The 22,390-nt window shown below is 51.0% G+C and overlaps 2 protein-coding genes across 3 annotated transcripts in view; one reads left to right on the top strand and one right to left on the bottom strand.

The window, feature by feature from the left end:
- LOC149366900 (uncharacterized) overlaps window positions 1–22,390 on the bottom strand; it is a 152,012-nt gene that overhangs the window by 51,668 nt on the left and 77,954 nt on the right. The gene's annotated exons all lie outside the window — the stretch shown is intronic.
- Window positions 3,300–12,976, top strand: LOC149366903 (uncharacterized). The gene is made up of 3 exons (XM_089553062.1): window positions 3,300–3,822; window positions 6,293–6,530; window positions 12,165–12,976. Exons 1-3 carry the CDS (start codon window positions 3,512–3,514, stop codon window positions 12,498–12,500), a joined length of 885 nt encoding a protein of 294 aa, XP_089409188.1. The 5' UTR covers window positions 3,300–3,511; the 3' UTR covers window positions 12,501–12,976.

The following is a 22,390-nucleotide window of genomic DNA, read 5'->3' as shown; positions in this document are numbered from 1 at the left end:
AAACGCAAAAATATTTCTTTCACTTCGATTTCTTTTTATAAGCGCTTTCCATTTCATGCTTCGCTGCATGGGGTAGTAGAGTGAGTGCTTACCAAAGCTGTTGGTGTTAATGGCGCATAATTTGCGAGCTTACTACTACACGAGCGTATTCCCTTTGCTTCACCTATTACTGCCTGCATATTGATATATTTCTATGGAGGCGAAATTCTAGGGGCCCGTGTACTGTGTGATGTCAGTGCACGTTAAAGAACCCCAGGTGCTCGAAATTTCCGGAGCCCTTCACTACGGCGTCTCTCATAGCCTGAGTTGCTACTGGACGTTAAACCCCACAAACCAACCAACCAAACCTAAAGGCATACTAAAAGTATTCTGGCGCGGCAGTTTGAAGCGAAGGAGCTATACGTTCCATCATTCATTTCGCATCTATTTCAACTCGCTTCGGTAGTAGCTGTCATTTTCTCGAGCTGCGGACGGACTGACAAAATCTGCACACAGTGAGTGGTGAAAAATTGGCCATTAAGTGCAATATTTAAGTAAAACTTTTTCCACACTTACAGTCCCAGCGCCGTGTGAACCAGGGCTGGCGCAAAGCGCGCCGCTTTGTCTCCCGATAATTTATACCACACAGCGAAAAATTCAGGGGGCAGTCTGACTGTCTAGTTCGTAGAGGCGAAAGCCTTTTTCTCACCACTTTGACTGCCTCTGTCGCACTGGTGACGTCACCACTAGATGACGGCACACATAATAATTACTAATTACTAAGTAATGACAAGTCACTAATTAATGGCTAATTACCTGTTAATTGCTAAATGCTAATCAACTGCTAATTAGTGACGCTTAAGCTTTGCCTTTAGGAGTGGAACGCGACAGCGTGTTGTACCGCTGCCAGGGAGTCCATGGAACGCCACCACCCGCTTGCCGTGATGCCTTGCCGTTTGAACGCAACGCTTTTTCAGGAAGGAAATGTCGCAGTCTCGGTGGACATCTGAACCGCACCGTAAAGGAAGGGAGGAAGTGGGAGTCAAAAGAAGAAAGAGAAAGAGGGGCCGTAATGAAGGAAATGAAAATTGTATTTGAGGAAAGGAAATTACGCTGTACCTGTCTCACATATTTACAAAGAGAAGAAATTTATTTGTTTGAAGTGCCTCTACATACACTTCAGGAAGGAGGTCAAAAGGCGTGGTGCCTGACGAGGGCGTTTCTCCCTGGGATAAGCAAATTGCATTCGGGACTTACATAAAAAAGAAACAAATACAATAAATCTAGCCGTTACCGCGACACTTGCTGCCATATTAAAAAAAAACTGTACAGAAATGTCACATTAGCTTCAGTTATTGAAACGCATGCTGTTAGATTACACGGAGGTATAAAAGAAGAAAAAGGTATAATCATAGTAGTAGTAGTAGTAAAAGACTTTTATTCGACCAAAATTTATAGGCCGAGCATTTCGACCGCCTGGGCGACCAGAAGCCGCTGTTCTTCTTCCCCTTCAGCGCCAAGCCAGTCGAGCCAGGTGGTGATGGATAGAGAGGGTGGGGGGAAGGAACCCGACTGCTGAGCAGCCGGGCAATAGAAGAGGCAATGGGCCAGGTCCGCATAGATACAGGGGCAGTTGGGACAGGAAGGGTCCGATCGATAGGGATAGAGGAAGAGGCGGGACGGGGTGATAACTGCATTCATCTGAATGTGCCGAAGAAGGCGAGACTCCGGCACCGTGAGTGATGGATGAGGGGGAGTGTAAAGGCGTTTGTCGAGGCGGAGCTCAAGGTAGACCTCTTTTATGGTGCGGCGAAGGGTGAGTCTCCCACCGTCCTCCGAGGGCTTGGGCCAGGGGATCAACGGTGCCCGGAAAAGTGTGTCGCGGGCGAGCTGATGGGCCAGCTCATTGCCGTCAATCCCTGAATGCCCAGGGACCCAGTGGAGGAAAACGATGGAAGGCTGCAGTGCGGAGACCGCTCGTTCGACCTCCTGTTGGAGAGAAGGGGTCAGGGTGCTTTTCTGTATGTGGTGTATAGCGGCTTGAGTCTGAATAGACTGTGTACTCTTGGAGAGAGGGAAGGAGGGCAAATGACTGGAGGGCATGCGCAATGGCGAGAACCTCGAGGGACAATGCGTCTGGAGGGTGTAGATACGGCCCGCTGGTGTGGGTTTCAGGAGCAGGGAGGTGTGAATGGTACAGGGCGTAGCCGCAGGAACCTCGAGGAGCCATGAAAGAGGCATCCGTGTAAGCTACACCCTGGGTATCAAAGAGAGGGGAATGGTGCTGCGCGGACGCATGACGACGTCCGGCGTGCAGGACGGGGGACATGTTGACTGTTATCAATTTACAGTATATCATAGGATGTACCGGAAATTCACGCAGTCAACAGTGCAATCACTTTTCTCGTATATTTTTCGACTATTGCATTGACAGAGGAGCTCATGAAAATTTTTGTTTTCCTTCAAAAAGGTAGTCGTTTCGTACCTAATCGTTTTGAACCCGTAATTTCTTCATGCTTTTGGTGCTCTTAACTCGGTGCGCATCCGTCAAAAGCGTGACACTTCTGCTGACAAGCTTCTGCTGACAGTCTTCTGCAGACAACGATGAGGCACTGAAGGCTTTCGCCTTAAAATAAAAAATATGAATAAAAATTACAGCCAGGCCAGCAGTCGAGCCTTGCCGTCCCTCATAAAAATTACGAGGAACTTTAGCGGCTAAAGTGAAGAAAGGCGAAAGCCTGAGTGCTGCATTCTGCTACGCGATTGCTCACTTCACATTCTGTGGGAGCATTAATTAACTGCCAATTAATGCCTCTTAATCTTCACCTTTAGGAGTGGAACGCGACAGCGTGTTGTAGCGCTACCAGGGAGTCCACGGAGCGCTACCACCCGTTCGGCGCGATGCGTTGCCCTATGAACGCAACGCTTTTTGAGGAAAGGAAATGGCGCTGTAATTCACTGTCATCTCGGTGGACACCTGAACCGCACCGTACAGGAAGCGAGGAAGTGGAGTAAAGAAGAAAGACAAAGAGGGCCGTAATGAAAGAAAATGAAAATTGTATTTGAGAAAAGAAAATTACGCAGCAACTGTCTCACATATCTCGGTGGACACCAATCGAAAATTGTATTTGAGGAAAGGAAATTGCGCAGTAACTGCCTCACATATTTCGGTGGACACACCTCAAAACTCGCGTCGAGTGACGTCACTACCATTTCGACCAATCTGAAACGTGGACAACTTTGCTAACACGTCTTGATCACGACAGTATGAGCCATTAGAGGCTTTCGCCTTAAAAATAAATAAAAATTTACAGCCAGGCCGGCAGTCGAACCTTGCCGTCCCTCATAAAATGAAGAGAGAGGCGCGCGCTTCGTACCACTCAGCCACGACGCGAGGCGGACGGATACATTTTGTTTGTTTTCGGCAGCGGACTACTTTCGTACCTTCGCCAGCGTTGACTGCTATGCATGAAACGGAGCATAAGTGGAAGAAGAGCGCCACGTCTGCATTGATGTTGAGGAGCCATGGGGGATGGGGTGTCAGTTACAGCCGGCATCGTTGCTTCGGCGAACGCGGTTGTTGCGACGCGCGTCTATTATTTCTATCTTTCATCTCACATCTTTCGACTCTCCTCTGTCTGCACGTGGCAGCGAGTGTGGCTCGGCCCGAGCCAGTGGGCAGGCCCGTGCAATTTCCTTTTCGCACTTCAGTCGCAACAACAACAGCGTCCACGTTGACAAGGAAGAAGTGCCAGCCATGGAGATCGAGCATCTGCCGGAGAGCATCCTCTTGGAGATGTTCGGTCATCTGCCGTCGTTCGACGATGTAAGCGCCTGCCCGGGGTAAGTCGGCCGTCATTGCTACGCAGTGCATCGCTTTCAAATCGATGCTTCGGAGCTTAGACGAGGCATGTTAGGCTAGGGATGCCGGCGCGACACTACATCGCTCAGCACGTATTTCGCTGTCCAGTTTATTAGAGGTAGCATGGAACACTATTCAGCGCTTCTTTGTAGTCCATAACGAGAGTGTAATTAGTGTGAGCTATTAATAACCATGGTCCTGCTTAATCTTGGATTCCAGATTAAGCTTAAAGCACATTAAATAAACGAAGGCCCTGCGTAGATCGGTAGATCCACTCTCTTTGCACCAACTAAACGCTTAACTTGTAGCACAGAGGAAGCTGCAAAAATCATGAACAAACAAGATCACAAAGATCTTAAAGATGTTCCTGCGCGCCTCGCCGGCTTGGCGTCTCCCCGTGGTTATTGCCGGAACTCCAGCCGTAGACGCGTCTTTGGAAACGCCGCCGGGACCAAATAGTTGCATATAAACACGTCAGGATTTGAAACAGAGGTGCGGCGCAGCCGCCCGCGGCCTAATCTCCATCTGTAAAAAGTTAGTAGTAGACGATAAGTTATTGGGAGCCTACATTTTTATGTCTCATACTTTTTTGCAGTTTTCGTGCGCGTTGCGGCAGCTTCCTCTGCATCTCGTGGCATATAGACGCAGGGCTTGCCATGAAGTCAGCAGAAGCTTGTCTTCCTGAGGAGACTGGGATACAAAAATTCAGGGGGCACTTTGGCTCTCTAAAGTGCTGCAAGGCGAAAGCGTTTCCTGGCCACTGTTTGTTTTTATTTACTTTATTTTTCATACTTTGTTTTCTATTTATTTTTTGCTCCTTTTCTTAAGAATCCCAGGTGCTCGAAATTTCCGGAGCCCTCCACTACGGCGTCTCTCATAGCCTTAGTCGCTTTGGGACGTTAGACCCCATAAACCATAAACCAAGCCTTTTCTTAATTTTAGCGTTTTTTATTTTTATTTTCACATCTTATTTTTATTTCTTCATTTTGTTATTTTTATTTTTATTTTCATTTTCTTGACTTTACTTCTTTTAGTTTATTTATGAAGCCCATGCATTCACTAGATGCGCCTTTATTCATGCTGGAACCTTGAGCCTTTTAAGCAGTGACGCCGAAAGGCGGACGAATCTGCCGACGCGTCTGTCGACACGGCTGCCGACGCGTCTGCTAACGACAGTATGAGGCATTAAAGGCTTTCGCCTTAATAAGCTCATCGGGCTAAATTATCTGCAAAAGATGCAGAAGGTGCAGAAGACGATCAACTAGCGAACTGACTGATCGCTAGTTGATCGTTTTCTGCACCTTCTGCATCTTTTGCGGATGATTTAGGTTTAGGTTTATTGGGGTTTCGCGTCCCAAAGCAACTCAGGCGATGAGAGACGCCGCAGTGAAGGGCTCCGGAAATTTCGACAACCTGGGGTTCTTTAACGCGCAGTGACATCGCACAGTACACGGGCTTCTCGAATTTCGCCTTCATCAAAACTCGGCGGCTGAGTTTTGATGAAGGCGAAATTCGAGAGGCCCGTGTGCTGTGCGATGACAGTGCACGTTAAAGAACCCCAGGTTGTCGAAATTTCCAGAGCCCTTCACTACGGCGTCTCTCAGCCTGAGTTGCTTTGGGACGTTAAACCCCAATAAACCTAAACCTAAATCATCTGCAAAAGATTCAGAAGGTGCAGAAGACGGGCAACTAGCGGTCAGTCAGGATTTTCTGTTTCGACGGGTGCCGCTGCTAGCCTAGTCACCAGTCGCGTCTGAGTTCTTGGTGAAAGTCACGAAATGGCTGTGCAAAATGTCACCTTTACGATGCGTGCCACTCCAGAGCTGGTCTTCCGAACGTACTGTGCGCCCCTCTCTATAGTGGCAGAAATGCCAGTAATCAGCATACCGAAGACCATGGCATGGCAGTAGCTTAGGTTTAGGTTATTTGGGTTTAACATCCCAAAGCAACTCAGGCTTTGAGGGACACCGTAGTGAAGGGCACCGGAAATTTCCACCACCTGGAGTTCTTTAACGTGCACAGTGACGAATGATTCTTTCAGTGTGGCGACGGAGATGCAAGGTTGGCGTTGCAGGAATCAGACTCTGTCAGTGTATTCCGTAAACGTTTAGAAAGTCGGAAATGCAGCTAGCAGCGACGCCATCAGTAAGCGGCAGCAAAACATTACGCCTCAATACCCGCTTCTTTATTCCTACACTCTCCAGTTTTCAGCCCGGATGGCGATCACCGTGGCGGAATCCTTTACGCGGAGCTGGTCTGAACGCTCTGGAAGTCAGAGGACCACCTTAAGGTTCACTTTAATCGGTTTTGGGTATACGACACTGAACCAAAAGCTCTTCATCATTAGAATAAATGAGCTTTACTTCCGCTGGAGCTGACGCATACCTTACCGTCTACACATATGACAAATGAAACAACGCGACAACAACAGCGCACGCCTCTTCATTCCAGGGTTTGTCGGCGATGGCAGCGTGTGGCAGGCGGGCGCTCGCTGCGGCGAGTGTTACGCGTGACGTCATTTCCGCTGAAGGCTCGACAGGTGCACAGCCTCCTCCAGACCCACGTCGATGCCAACACCGTGGAACTGGGCATAACCCGTTCCATGGACACATCGACCGCCGAGCATGAGGAGACAGACTTTCCGCGGGCGTTCTTTGACAACCTGGCGGAGCACTGCCCCTCACTCAAGGTGAGCGTTTGGTGGCGCCAGCGCTTAACGGAGGGTCCCCTCGTCCAAGCCCTTGCTCAAAGTCTTATACGAGAGCTGTGGGTCCGGGCTGGTCAAAAAGAAAGCAACACGTACATTGGAAACAAAAATAGCAGTTTTTTTTTAACGCCAGCACCTGTTGCAGTCTTCATTTAACAGGACATCAAAGTTTTACATGAACAATAACGAACGTTTAATCATCATATTTATCGGGATGCCTTCACTCATCGATAACCCCACTCTAAAAGATATGGATGAGCTGCTCTAGGTCCTGCCCCCACTCTCGACGAAGAATTAGATGAAACTACATTTTAACGCGCGAGCTTTATGGGCCCCGCGTTGGAGAAAAAAAATTACGAGGAAATTTGGCGACTACAATGTTGAAAGGCGAAAGTTTGAGTGCTGAATTGTGCTACACGATTGTTACGCATGTAGCGATAAATGCTGCCACGAGTAAAGTGAGAGACTACACTTTCACATTCTGTTGGTGCACTCCCAATTAATAACGCTTAACCTTCGCCTTTAGGAGTGAAACGCGACGGCGTATTGTAGCGCTGCCAGGGGTCCACGGAACGCCACCACCCGTTCAGCGCGATGCGTTGCCTTTTGAACCCGACGCTTTTTGAGGAAAGGAAAATGGCGCAGTAATTCTGTCATCTCGGTGGACACCTGAACAGCACCGTACAGGAAGGGAGGAAATGGTAGCGAAAGAAGAAAGCGGGAGAGAGGCCGTAATGAAGAACATGAAAATAGTATTTGAGGAAAGGAAATTACGCCGTAACTGCCTCACATATCTAGGTGGACACCCGAAAAGCGGGACACATTTTGTTCACGACAACGATGAGCCATTAAATGTTTTCGCCTTAAAACCGGTGTCGTCGTCGGCGGCGTTATCCGTGAGCGAAAAATGCCAGAAGCAATTAATAAATAAAACCGAGCAGGAAATAGGTCGAATTGGGTAATCGAACGAGGGCCTCTGGAGTGAACGACCAGCACGCTAACCACTCCGCCACGCGAGCTCAATGGTTTGGAATGAACGAAGGCGCGTCTAGTGAATACGGTGTTGTAATTTTGATCATGGAAATTACAGAAGTCGCAGTTAAGCGAGTGAAACCTTGCCGCCGCGGTGGCTCAGTGGTTATGGTGCTCGGCTCCTGACCCGAAAGACGCGGGTTCAATCCCGGCCGCGGCGGTTGAATTTCTTTGAAGGAGAAATTCCAGAGGCCCGTGTGCTGTGCGTTGTCAGTGCACGTTAAAGAACCCCAGGTGGTCGAAATTTCCGGAGCCCTCCACTATGGCGTCTCTCATAGTCTGAGTCGCTTTGGAACGTTAAGCCCCATAAACCAACCAACCAAACCACCACTAAAACCACTCCCTCCTCCTCCTCCTCCTAGCAATGTACGCCACTGCCCCAACAGAAAGCGCGCGACGGCAGCGCCTCCCGTTCGTCTCGATCGGGCGCAGTGGGGCCGTGCCTGGACGCAGAAATTACGCGTTGAGCGGCGAACAACGCAGTGCACATCCATGGCGCGTTCACCACGGAACTTGCGGCTTGCTGCTCGTTTTTTCGGCGCGGAAGCTACGCTGGCGTTCGAAGCAATACTACGCCAGGTGTCGCCTCTTCGCGGTACCGCACCCTACCCTTCACGTTCGGTGGTCGATCATGTGACTACTGGCGTCATACCAGAGCGAGAGATGGGGCACCGAGTCGGCTCTTCAGCGCGCCGCAGCTAGAACTTCGCGGCCGGTCGACCACCTGCGACCGAACAAAGGCGCGTCTAGCTAATACGGCGTCTTCGTTCACTCCCATCTTTCTCCCCTCTCTTAGGCGAGGTTCGGGTGTCCACCGATATATGCGAGAGAGATACATTTCCTTCCCTCAAAAACCAATTTACCCTCGAGCAACGCGTAGAGCCGAATGGGCGATGGCGTTCTATGGACTCGCTGGCAGCGTTGCAAGACGCTGTCGCGTTCCACTCTAGAGGCGAAGCTTAACATCTTAGCGTAGCCAAGGGGATATTGCTTTCGCAATTACCTAGGCTTAACCAAAGCTAATTCGATTTGTCCTTCGGACAAGGCATTGCGCCGAACTGGCGATGGCGTTCCGTTCCTTGGATTCCCTGGCAGCGCTGGAAGACGCTGTCGCATTCCGCTCTTAAAGGCGAAGCTGAAGCGTGCTTCCAATTTTTTTTTTGCTTCACGTGACAAAGCAAGCGTGAAAGCGGCACTTATCCCCTTGGTTAGAGAACTACTGTTAGTTCCGGTTTAAGCTACTTCAGCGCACGTGCGGACTGAGAGGATTTGATGTTCAGAATATGAAGAAATTCTGGACGTGAACGCAGCGCAAAAGGATGCGGTTGTGGCCGAATTGTTCGAGGCACAGGGAGACGAAGCTGCTTTGTTATCGCTGCTGGTTATTTCCTGCTAATTTTTTCCTGCTGTAGACCGTTGCCAGGGCAACGATACGACGCTCCAGTTGGCTTCCTTCCGGCCGCTCTGGGAGGAATTGCCGCTGGCGTCTGGATTGAATGGACAATGGAATATATAGGTTTCCCATCTCTGGTCAGTCCATTCAGCGCTGTGGATGTTAGCCAAAGCGCTGAAAGGCCGATTTCATTGTGACCCTACTGAAAAATCTCATCATTGGATATGTGTGTCTCCCGTGCATTCACAGGCGCTATATAGGAGTCATATTGTGAAAAACGTCTCTAGTACGAATTTTTATGTGGTGCGTACTATTTCACACATGTAACGTATGTGTAACACCCGAATTCATGCGTTCTGCAATCAGTACGTATGTTTTGTTAAAATTCAATTGGTATGCGTACGCGTTCATACAAGTTACAAATTTGTCCGATGTGAACTTCTATATGCTCACACGAGACAGCAAACGTCAGCTAATGTATGTATCGTGTGAACTGGCGTCTCGTATGAGACACATATAGTTCCACGCATGAACGTTAGCGTGTTTCGTGAAACACCCAGAAAAAAAGCTCGTAACAAGCTACGAAACCGTACCTGAGAAGGAAAAAAGAAAAGGAAGAGCCAGTTTAGAAGAATTAGCTCCCTGTGACCACGCTTTTCTCGTCCTTCTTGCTATGCATAAACAATGTGAAGTGATGACTGCGCAGCGGCTGCAGGTGTGTTGGCTTATATCATACGTTTAGTTGAAGGTAAATTACCTACTCTGATAGCTTGGGTGGTTGTAGATCTGGGCAATGCATAGGATGCGTTCTCTAGACGTCCGACAAGACGTCTAGTTTGACGTCTAAGAAGCCGTCAGCGTGTCTACATATTGGAACGTGTCTACTTCACGCGCCGCCTTGCGGCAACTTGAACTAAAACTTACGAATAGTTGTGCTCCTATGTTCCTAAAAATCGTTAATAAAACAAGTTAAAAACGTGCTGTCAGTAGATTGCTTTTTTTATTTGCTGCAATAATGGTGCGTTCATCGCTACCGCTTTAGCAGACGATCTCACCCGCACAATTTCTTCCCGCGCGATTCACGCGTATAAGCTGCCATAATAATCGTAGATCCACAAAGACTGCTTTATTGGCCGCCAGTTCTTATGAATATCAACTTGACGGAATAACTGGCACTTGAAAGTTCGTCTCCGGGCTCCAGTGCCCGCAAAGAGCACGGCTCGCTCAGCTCCGACTCCACCAACTGCTCCGCCATCTTTATACAGGAAGTTAGCCTGCATCGATGTCGACTTCGGCGAAGCTTTCCTCCATGTGCGAAGCAGTCTTCTTGGACAGCTTCGTGAAAAATTGAACGCGTCTCAAAATGGCGGCTGTCCAGCAAGACGTCTAAGTAGACGTCTACTCGGGAGTATTGGAACGCACCCATAATGTCGTCATTTTGCGCCACAGCTCTGCTTGATGATGATGACAGCGAGAGCACGACCAAAAAGCCGGCCCTTGACAGTTTGCGCAAATAAGTTTCGTAGCTTCTCACACACAGTGCTATCAATATTCTCATATCAGTGACGCCTCCCGCGAGCCTACCAGCGTAAGAGTAGGCAGCGCTTCAGGGGCAATGCTGTATTGCTGCAGACGCAATTTGTACACGTTGCGCAAGGAACCAAAGGGCAGAGGAAGAGGCTAGAGACTGCTTACGGGCTTTGAATGCGGATACTTGAATATTTTAATTTAATTTTTTTCTTCCTTTCTAATGACACACCTGCTCATTGGCGTGCTTTCGTAAATCATCCCACAGATTAGGTTCCCCTTTATTCTCCAAGATGTACCGCGGTCTGGTTACCTACGGATTCCGCCGTCGCTTTGCAGTCTGAAGGTACACGCTTAGCCTCCCGCACCTTGTGGAAGAAATTCCTTTCTTTGCTGCCAACACCATTGGTGGTTTTGGTGGATGAGGTTAAGTTTGAGTGGACAGGATGGCTGCAGCGAGCATGGGACACGGTTAATTGGAGAGATATGGGACAGGACTTCGCCTTGCAGTCGGCGTATTCCGGCATATGATGACGATGATCCCGAAACTAGCCTTACTGGTCCAAAATGCATCTCTTTCTTCCTTTCTTCTTTCACTCACTCCTTTATCCCTTCCTTTGCCCTGTGGTTCGGGTGGCCCCCGAGATATATGACAGTTGCTGCGTCATTTCCTTTCCTCAAGAACCAATTCTCTCTCTCTTGGTCAATATAGTTATCTCTATAAGTAGTTCTCGTGCACACGTTATTTATGTATTTTGTCATGCTAGGTGAAAGTCCGCCCATAAAGAGAAAATGGCCACGTCCAACTGGTTTACGCGTCCGCTTATAGAATCGAAGAGGCATTGGTTCTATTCCTACTGACGCGTAATTTATTCCTTGTATTTTATACAAATGCACGAGTGTATCTTATTCTCAAAACTTGTCAGTGGTGCGGATGGATGCGCAAATATTGGCGAACAAGGGGGAAAATCTAGCCGACAAATGTGTGAAAAGCCAGCTAAAACGAGAGTCTCGATAGGATGCAAAGTACTTTTAAACTCTCTTTCTCACTTCTCGCCATTCTTTTTCTGCCTGAAAATATATTTCAATCATATAAAAGTGGGCAAAAAAAGCAGCGGCCATTTGCTCTTCCGATCTCGGGACGTTATAAGGACGTGCCATCCGGTACTCGCCTATGGGGCAGAAATGCGGATGCTAAAGAGGAGGTTTCAACGTAAGGACAGTGCAGCAAGCTATTGAAAGCAAAATTATAGGTGTAACATAGGAGATCGGAACCGGGCGGAGTGGGAGGGGGAAGAAACGCGAGTGAAATGTGCTTAGGCAGGGCATGTAACGCGAAAGCAAGATAACCGGTGGTCCTTAAACGTAATAGAGTGGATTCCAAGAGAAGGCAAGCATATATCAGGGGCGGTAAAGCTATGTGGGCGGGTGAGATTAAGTACTTTGCGAGGATATAGTGACCGCAGCTGGCAAAGGACAGGGTTAATTGGAGACACATGGGAGAGGCTTTTGCCCTGCAGTGGGCCTAGTCAGATTGGTAATGATGATGACGATGATTACCCAGGAATGCTAAAGCAGCAGCGCGAATCTGTGAGAAATGCGCGCATTTCTGCCAGCCTTCTTCGTGAACGAGAGGCTCTACAACTGTTCTCGCTTACTCGCAGGTTGTGCACGTCACTCGCGGCCTCCACAAGCGTCCCCATCGAGCGAACGACGTCACGATGTGCGACCTGCGAACGACTCGCACTCGCCTATCACTGCGCCAGTCGCGGTTCAGTCCAGGGCAGTTCTTCACCGCCGAAGCGGGCCGGCCGTACCAGCGCGGCCTCCAGCTACTGGACCTCGCCGACTGCGGATTCGCGTCTGCCATCGGCCGTGCCACGCTGGAGCCGTTCCCGTCGCTTCGTGCCCTTAGCGTCGAAGGCTGCTGCCTGTTCGAGGACGAAATCCTGACAGACAAACTGCCCCTCGATCGCCAACCTCGTCGTGCTGGACATTGAGCGTTCGTGCGTGGACGACACGGATGCCGCGCTCGCGCTCCTGCACGCTCAGAGCCTCCGTGTTTCGTTCTTGGGACGACACGGCATTCACCGGCAAAGCATTCGACTCGGGCTACAGGCGAACGAAGGGACGCCGTAAGATGTGTCTAACACACGTTTGCCTGAGGAGGCCGCAGGTGGGCGAGGAGCGCCTTTACAAAATGTTAAGGATTGCACCTTAGTTGCAGTGGCTCGCTGTGAGCAGCCCCCACATGACGGAGCGCGTCCTGGAGCGTGTGCGGAATGCCGTGCCCAGTTCGTGCCACTTCTTGGAGGTCTTGCCAAGCTCCGAGCAAGCGAGTGGCCTGTGCCAGCATTTCACCTGTGACTTCGTTCAGAGCTTGAAGCCGGGTGTCCCGCCAAGTGAAAACTGCTGAAGCGGTCGTTTATTTCGTTTTTTTCTATTGCGAATAGTAAATTTATTAACTTCATGAGAACTCCGTGTGTCGACTCTTTCCTCACGTCATTCTGCTCACGAATCAAGCCAGTTTGCGATATCAAGGACGGGGTAACCACACCGTAGTGTTTTTACAATGTTTAAGGCAGTGGTGTGTCAAGACAGACTACTACTTAGATCAAAGTTTCACCTAACTGATCAGAAACAAAATTTACGCCTTCTTGGAAGAAAAAATTCCTGACAATTACTTATTTTCCTAATGCGAAATTTGACCGCGGCTCATCAGCTGTTTCAGCTTTTCGATAGATTGAGGCAAAGAATTCAAGCAAGACAGGTATTCTCAATTACAGACAACTTGTTGTTTTTCACACATTTTCCTCCTTAGAAACATTCTACTAACAGTTCTTGATTGTAATGAAGCAACCTTTGTGGTCGGAGAAGTTGATGGATATATGGTCGACTTGCTGCCCCAATGTCTGGTTCTCAAAGACGAGGTCTGTGCAAGTATTTAGCAAGGATGTCACAGCCATGGGAGGCGTTACGAGCGAAACGAACGGGGTGTTCTCCCGCATAAGTGGTAAGAAATTCCTGCTTTATATGTACAGTCGCCGTAAAAAGTAAATGGAAGGCGAAAGTAAAAAAAAATTAATTTAAACCTAAAGCTTAATGGTCCATCTTTGTTGGTGCACAGTGCAATTCGCAAAATCCCAATTAGGCTGCATATATCTATTCGAGGATGCATGAATTAAGTAGAGAGGGGGGGGGGGGGGCAATGATTAAATTTTTTCGTTAATATTGCCTTCCAATTACTTTTCACACCACCTGTACATTAAAGTCCCCACTCACCCTGCCGCCCTGGCAGGTGGCAGTTAATGGTTGATCACGAGAGTTGGCTCACCGTTGTCAGTGCTAACGCATGCAGCCCACATCTCTATTTCATCACCCCACGTACCAATAAGCTTTGAGAAGCCCACTTAGTCAACCAATACACGCGTCTTGCACAGCCACGTCCGGTCGCCGCCTCATGGACCGGCTACACGTCAAACCCTGCTACCGCACTGAGGAAAGGGAGAGAGTGCAAGAACCCTGGAGACGCGCCTTCCGTGTCCCTTCCCCGCAACATGTCCAGAGAAGACCATAGACGTCGTCGCCAGGCGGTCGCGGAAGCTTTGGCGCGATACTATGGTAACCAACAACATGTGTATTACGTGGACGTTGCCGGCCCACACCACGGGGGGTGGTACACGGCCGCAGTCGTACGCAACACAAACACAGTTAGCGCGCTCACCTTCAAAGCCTACAGCACAACACACGCGGTGGAGATTGCCATTGCTCTGGATTTCTCTAATTCCATGTCGAAACGCATCATCACCAACTCGCGAGGGGCCTGTCGAAACTATGAGCTTGGATGGGCTACTCTGCTTGCCTAGCGCATACTGCAGTATAGCTGCCGATGCGACGATCCAATTCCACGTAACCTGATTTGGGCCCCCTGTCACCAGGGGCTCCCGGAAAACGAACAGGCCGATCAAGCCACCCGCGCGCTCTCCCCAGGCTATCTCCCTGTCCTTGGACGCCTACTCAATTCAATTCAATTCAATTTATTCTCCAGTTATACACTGGAACGTTCTCCGGGCTAAAAGGACCGACTGGGCCTTGACTGAGTCCCGGAGACGTTTACGGAGCAGCGACAGGCAGTACATACGGAGAAATACTATACAATACAAAAGTTAAACAGAGTATACACATATAAAAAGTACATACATATATACAAAGCACACAAAAGAGGACACTTATACAGAGTTATATAACTACAAAATGCGAGGAAGAAGGCAATTACAATTTACTAAAGTATTCGTGTAGTTTTTTACGCGAAAGGTTATTCATATCTTTATGGCGATTTAATATAACAGGTAGATTGTGCTTTATGGACTGCAATTTATAATTGGTGCGAAAATGAGGAACGAGCCAAGGATCGGTGTTACGGGTAGCAACATTGTGTTCGTGGCGTGTCAATGAAGATACACGTTTAAAAAAAGATTGGAACTCTTTTGTGGAAAAGAGAAATGACTTCAAGATGCGATACTCATAAAAGTGATGAATTCGGATAATATTGTAGTCAGGAAAACTATCGGCGGTGGTCAAGCCAGGATCAATATTTGCGATGTGGCGCATAATTTTCTTTTGAAGGATACTTATTTTGTTTATGTTGGTTTGTGTTGTGGTAGCCCAAACTAGATTGCAATAGTTTATTTGAGAGAAAAATAAACCATAATATACTTGAAGCCTGGCTTTTACAGGAAGTAACATTCGACAGCGGGATAGCGCGCCAGCAACGACAGAAATCAATCCCAATCAGACAATCACGCAGTTACATTCAAACACATCACGGATTACTACAAGGAGGACCACCGGCGCTACCCGGCCCCTTGTAAGGGAATGGAATTCGCTGACGAGCTCCTCCTCATCAAAATTATCACTAACTCTGTATTGTTCCTTGCGGTGCTTAAACATTTCAACATACTTTGACGGCGCGTGCCAGTTCAGGGGGGCCGACACCTTCCACATGGTTTGGTCGTGTCAGTCAAACCCATCTATTACCCTCAACCCCAACCCTACCAGAGAGAACTGGGAGGCGGCCTGTCAACTAAGACCTAAAGACCCAAAAGGCATTGGTTCAATGGAGGCGGGTGCCGTTGCTTGCCCGTGGGGCCCCGGAATAGGGGCTCCACATGGTACTGTGAGAGGAAAAGGCCAATAGGGCCCTATCTCAATCACCTCTGTAAAAAAAATATATTAGAGAATAAATGTTTTTCACCACCACCTACCTGTCAGCGCAATTCAGGCGTCCGCTAACCCAGGGTGCCAGTTATGTGCACTTCCTTTCCTTAAAATGATCGAAGTATAAAACATTGTGGTATTGCTGGTGTAAAACATTTATTATGTTATGTACAAGAGAGGCATTGCTTGGACCGTGCCTGAAGGGCCCGGCCCTCACAATCACTAGGAGGGATCCCTAGTCCGGGACGCCTGTGGCCTCCGCGGCGGCCAGGGCTCTTGTCACCAGGGCTGGTTGGTCCTGGAGAGTTGAGCAGCCGAGCAGGGCAGCCTCCCAGCCCTCTCCGGTGGGGTGGGAAAGCGGGATTGGCAGGGCATGCCCACACCATGTGATACGTGTCCGCAAACACTTCCCCACAGTGTGAACACTCGCCCGTAAAGGCCGAATTGAAACGCTTAAGCACTGCCGGGCACAGTACCGTGTTGGCGTAGAGGCGAAGCCGCCAACGCTCCTCTGCCTTCTTGAGGCCTTTACAGGGGGGTGGGTATCGGCCGTGAGCGGTTTGATACAGAAGAGAGATCTCCCGAAAAGTAATATTGTCAGCGCCAACGCCAAGGAACACAATGAACACCGACGGTCTAAGGCTTCAACACCGCGTTTCTGGCAAAGCGTTGGCAATGCCTGCAGCCCACATCTCTCGCTCACCAACCCACGTAACTGTAAGCGGGATTCAGGCGTCCACTAACCCATGAAGCCAGTTATGCTTAGTTCCTTTCCTTAAAATGATAGGAGTGCAAAACGTTGTCAGCGCAAACGCTAAGGGAACGCCGACGGCCTATGGCTTCAATACCGCGTTTTTGGCACAACGTTGTCAATGCCTGCAGCCCGCATCTCCCTCTCACCACCCCATTTTCCTATAAGCGCTATTCGGGCGTCCACTGACAAAGGCAGCCAGTTATCCGCCGTTCCTTTCCTTACAATGATAGGAGTGTGAAACGTTGTCAGCGCCAACGCCAATGAGCACATTGAACGCTGACGGCCTATGGCTTCAGCGTCGCGTTTCTGGCACAACGTTGCCAATGCCTACAGCCCACATCTCATCACCGGCTCGCCTATGCCTTCGTGACCAGCCGGATCCTCTACGCCGTGCCGTACCTACGCACCACCAAACAACAAGACGAGCGCATTGACTCCATCATCAGGAAAGCAAAAAAGCGAGCACTAGACCTCCCGGTGGCTACCTCGAACGCCAAACTAAAGGCGTTGGGAGTGGTAAACTCCTATCAGGAGTTGCGGGAGGCCCACCTCGTGAACCAATATACGCGGCTATCGCAGACGGTGCCTGGGCGCCGCCTGCTAAACCGCTTACACATCCAACACACATGCATACCAGAGGGGACGGAGAACATCCCGGTGCTGTGGTGCCACATGCTCTTGGTCGCTCCGCTCCCGCGTAACATGGACATGGCTTCACATGAAGGCAGACGACAAGCGCGGGTTCGCACGCTTGAGAGGCAATATGGTTATAAAGAGGGCGTCTATTACGTGGACATCACAGGGCCGTCGCCTGCGGGATTCTTCACGGCTGCCGTAGTCCACCACGGAATGAATGTCGATGGGCTATCTTTTCGGGCCCCAAATTCAACACGAGCGGAGGAAGTCGCAATAGCTCTCGCTGCCGCCGATCCAAAATCGAAAACGGTAATCACAGACTCTCGCCGGGCCTGTGAACATTATCTTGCAGGCGAAATATCACCTCTTGCCTCGCAAATTCTAAGACGCGCTCTCGCCGATCCAACTCGCACAAAAGTGATCTGGGCTCCTGGCCACCAGGGTCTACGAGGCAATGAGGCCGCTGATGCGGCCGCCCGAGCGCTCATACACCGGGCTCCTCATCCTAGCTCTCATGGCTCAGAAGCTCATAAACCATTTCTGCGGTTCCGCGAAATCCTAATTTATTATTGCGACAGCCACCGTCTCTACCCGGCACCTGCCAAGGGGCTGAGTAAGGCGGAGGAGCGAACTCTGCGGCGCCTGCAGACAGGAACCCTTCTCTGTCCTCCAATAGCAAAACACTTCGATCCGAACACAGATGGGCGCTGCCCGCACTGTGGAGAGATCTGCGATATCTTTCACATGGTGTGGGCATGTACTCAGAATCCTCACCTTCCCCCCTCCCCCACCCCCACCCGAGAGGCATGGGAGACTGCCCTCCTCAACTGCTCCACACTGGAGTCCCAAAGGGCTCTGGTCAAGCGGGCGCGAGACGGGGCCTCGTCATGCGGTGTCCCGAACTAAGGATACCGACCATGCAGCAGGGTTTTTTTTTTTTTACCCTCAAGCTCTCTTTGATTAAAGTTTTTCACCACCACCACCCACGTTCCTATAAGCGCGATTCAGGCGTCCACTGACCCACTCTATCCTCGAACGACTTCGCATCGCTCCCTTCCGTCCACCATCCTCGGTGGTCAATCTCCCGCCTGCCATCAGGGCCAACATCAAGACTCTCCCTCTCCCCCGCAACATGCATCCAACTCATCATCAAGATCGCAGAGAAGCTCGGGCCGCGTCACTCCAGCAGCGATATGCTGGCCGACTTGACGTGCTTTACACAGACGCGGCAGACCATCCTACTCGGACTGCTGCAACAGCGGTTGCCACCGATGAGTACATGACTCTCCATGCCTCCTGCTCCGTACATACTTCACATATCACTAGAGCGGAGGAAGTAGCTATTGCTCTCGCGCTGACCACTTCTAAAGCTAGAGTAGTCATAAGTGACTCACAGCGCGCCATTCTTAATTTTACTCATGGCCGTATTTCAGTCGAAGCGTTTCGCGTACTCGTATCAAATCCTCCTAAGCACCTGACCCTACTGATATGGGCTCCAGCCTTCATGGGTCTGAAGGGCAATGAGGGAGCACATGAGCTAGCTCGAGGGCTCACTTTCCGAGCAGCTTATCACCCCGCCCCAAAAATGCCCGCCTTGGTCAGGAAGGACACCATAATCACTTCACGCGATCTGCTCGAGCACTATCGTCTTTCTCGCCAACTCTATCCAGGTCCGCACCAAGAACTTACAAAGACCGAGGCCGTCACATGGCGCCAACTCCAGACGGACACTTTCCCCAATCCCAAAAGATTCCATAATATATTTCCTGAACGGTATATGCCAATGTGTAAACACTGCAATATCCCAGCAGACCTCCTTCATATGGTCTGGACTTGTCCACGACAACACATGCCAACACCCACACAACATACCTGGGAGGCTCGTCTACGCAGCTCTACCCTAGACGACCAACGAACGCTCATCGGTCTCGCTCTAGAGGCTGCCAGATTCCAAGGAGTCTTGGCCGACCCCTAGATCTGGGCCTTCGGCCCCTTCACTGTTTTAATAAATGTTTACCAACCAACCAACCCACTGACCCAGGGAGCCAGTTATGTTCACTTCCTTTCCTTAAAATGGCACAACGGTTGTCGATACCAACGCATGCAGCGCACATCTGTCACTACCGCCACGTAGCTTAAAGCCCGATTCAGGTGTCCACCACTCCAAAAAGGCAGTTATTCGCCTTTGCTTTCCAAGCTCCCTTGAAGAGAAGTTTATTGAACTGATTATTCATACAAAGGAACCTTAGTCCCTCACAAAGACAAAAACAACAAGGCAGCGACTAGTGTCGCTCGGTACAAACAAGCTATGAAACAAGAACACGACGGCGACTGCTGTCGCCGTTCACACAAAATCATTCACAGCACAGAATGTTCAAAGGGTCCATAATGTCCAGTCGAGGCTAACAAAAAACGTGCGCGACATCAGCCTCCAAAAAGTGCGCGCTACGACGCACTCAAAAAACGCGTGTTCAAGGGTCTCTGTCGCACCGCACTGGGGACACCGAGAAGAAAGAGCGATGCCCCACGCGGCGATGCGGACCCCCGTTGGGAGGACTCTCCAGCCTCGCAGCCAGCCGAAGTCGCGGACGTCTGGTGGTACCCAGTGCGACGTCAAGTCTCGCCACCGTACCCGCCTGCTCCGCTCTAGCTGCTCAGGTGTAGCCTCCTGGATGGCAAGGAGCTCGCAAACGCGTGAGGCCTGCGTCTGAGAGACGTCGACCTCGGGCAGGGTGGCGGTGAGACTCGGCCGTCCGACAAACATACCGGAAGAACGCCGGCTGCCGTTCGGCTGAAGGACCTACGAGTTCACCAAAAAAGAGGCGCCGCGAAGTCCCGAGAAGGTAGGCGAGGAGCCCTCTTCCCGGGCAGTCGGTGGCGTCGACCAGGTCGCGGACGCCTCGAACAGCAAGCACGCTGCACATTGTGCGCAGGTTGGGCAGGCTGAACCCGCCCATGCGCGCGGGAAGACGGAGGAGCGCGCGAGCGACGGCCTCCGTTTTTTCCGCCCAGAAAAAACTGCCACAGAGAGTGGCCAAGCGGCGCGTAAAGGTGCGCGGCGGACAAGCGACGCGAGCTATATAAGAGCGGCGCGCACACCGATGACCTGATGATAAACGCGCGTTCCGACAGCGACAGGTGGAAACGCGCTGCTACTGTCAGGCGTCGCTCAGCGGTCGCTCTCAACTCGGTCCACGAGTCGCGGGCTACCTCCCCCGAGGAGAGGAACACGACTCCTAGCACCTTACAAGCCGGGACCCACTCCACCTCGCCCAGCAGGTCCGATGCGAAGGCCCCGAAACGCAGAGCCTTGCTCTTGCCCCTATTGAGGAGGGCGCCGGACAGCTCACTAGCTCCCGCTGCATTGGTTTCGCATCTTGAAGCGCGACTAAGGTGTCCACTGCTGGTTACAACGGACAACGGTGACGGCGACGCCGCGAAAAGCAGAAAAGGGCCCCAAAGGGATGCTCTCTACAACAATCTTATCTGGTGGCAGACACCAGAAATAAAGGTTCGATGTGTTGCCTTCGCTTTAGAGCGCAGAGCTCTTTAGCGCACGTTTCTGCGTTTCGCGGCGTTGCCGTCGCCGTTGCTGTCGCCGTTGTCCGTTGTAACCAGCAGTGGACACCTAAGTTCCGATTTAAGCTGCGAAGCCAATGGAGCGAGAGCTTGGGACGCAGAGGGTAAAATTGGTATATTGGTTTCGCAGGAAGGGAAATGGCGCAGAATCTGTCTCACACATCTCGGTGCCCACCTGAGCCAGAGGGAAAGCACATGCCGTCTTCGAGCAGCGGACACCTGAATCGTGCTTTAAGCTACGTGGCTGTAATGACAGATGTGCGCTGCATGCGTTGGCATAGACAACGTTGTGCTAGAAACGCAGCGCTGAAGCCATAAGCTGTCGGCGTTCGTTTTGTTCATTGGCGTTGGCATGTTGCACTCCGATCATGGGCAGAACTAGCTCCCTGGGTCAGTGGACGCCCGAATCGCGCTTATAGGTGCGTGTGGTGACAATAGATAGATGTGGGCAGCAAGCATTGACAACGTTGTGCCAGAAAGGCGGCGCTGAAGCCATAGGCCACGTTTTTATGGAGGCAAAGAGCAAGTGGCGCCCGTGTGCTGTGCGATGTCAGTGACATAAACGCTTTGGATGCTTTGATTCGCAAGGCATTCAAGGTAGCACTTCACCTTCCCCTCAACACACCCACAGACAGATTACTAGCCCTGGCCCTCCACAATACGATCGGGGAACTGGTGGAGGCCCACCGACAGGCCCAATACATCAGGCTCACACAAACCTCCACAGGTCGGTATATCCTGGACACCCTCGGAATCAAAATACCGGCCAAAGACAACCCTCCTCGCCATCCGACGATCCCTTCACCGAGAGCTCCTCATCAGGCCGCTCCCGAGGAATATGCACCCGTCCCACCATGAGCAGCGCCGCAGAGCCCGTGCGAAGGCACTCCATCGAGCGTACGGCCCCCAGCCGAACGCCGTGTGGGTGGACGCTGCCTGCACGGGTGATGAAGCGACAGCAGCTGTGTTGGACTCCTCTTTATCCGCCCTCCTCACACTACCTCTCCCTCCAGACACGTCCCCAGAGGCTGCAGAGGAAGCCGCCATTGCCCTTGCTATAACCCGCACGGAAGCCCGGTACATTTTAAGCGATTCTAAAACTGCGATTCTAAATTTTTCTCGAGGCCGAGTCCATGTCCCTGCTTTTCTCATACTGGACTCGCCCGATGCCCCCCCGCCCCGCCAAGTGGAGCTGATATGGGTGCCCGCGCACTCCGGGAATCCCGGAAACGAGGCCGCCAACCTTTTAGCCCGAGGTTCTTTAAACCGGGCTCAGGTGGCCTCGGATCGGGGATTCACGAAGGATCGCATGCACTCATTCAGTGAGCTGACCCAGGCATACAGAGCCTCTCGCCAGCTCTACCCCCCGTCCCACCCCTCCCTAGATAACAGACACGCAACACTCTGGCGCAGATTACAAACACATACTCTCCCCTCGCCCCTTACCCTAACCCACTATCATCCCTCCTTCCCCACTCCTGCTTGCGCCCTATGCCCAGAACCCTTCGCTTCTTCCCTCCACATCCTTTCCCTCTGCCCGGCGGACCCTCACCCGCGGGACCTAGAGAACCTCAAGACCTGGGAGGACTGGGAGACCCTGCTGCGCTCGGAGGACCCGGCCGTGCAGAACATCGCCACCGACCGTGCTGCCAGTGTTATGGACCTTCGGAACATAAACACTTGAGTGCAGTGGGGTCGTGCGGG

This window comes from Amblyomma mixtum, chromosome 1 (assembly GCF_055824585.1).
Source record: "Amblyomma mixtum isolate Tamu chromosome 1, ASM5582458v1, whole genome shotgun sequence".
NCBI lineage: Eukaryota > Metazoa > Arthropoda > Arachnida > Ixodida > Ixodidae > Amblyomma > Amblyomma mixtum.
This window is presented reverse-complemented; position numbering and strand designations above follow the sequence as displayed.

Coding starts and splice junctions, on each gene's coding strand:
- LOC149366903 (XM_089553062.1), top strand. CDS start 3,512: ATGGGGTGTCAGTTACAGCCGGCATCGTTGCTTCGGCGAACGCGGTTG. Junction 3,823..6,292: donor GATGTAAGCGCCTGCCCGGG/GTAAGTCGGCCG, acceptor TCTTCATTCCAG/GGTTTGTCGGCGATGGCAGC. Junction 6,531..12,164: donor AGCACTGCCCCTCACTCAAG/GTGAGCGTTTGG, acceptor GCTTACTCGCAG/GTTGTGCACGTCACTCGCGG.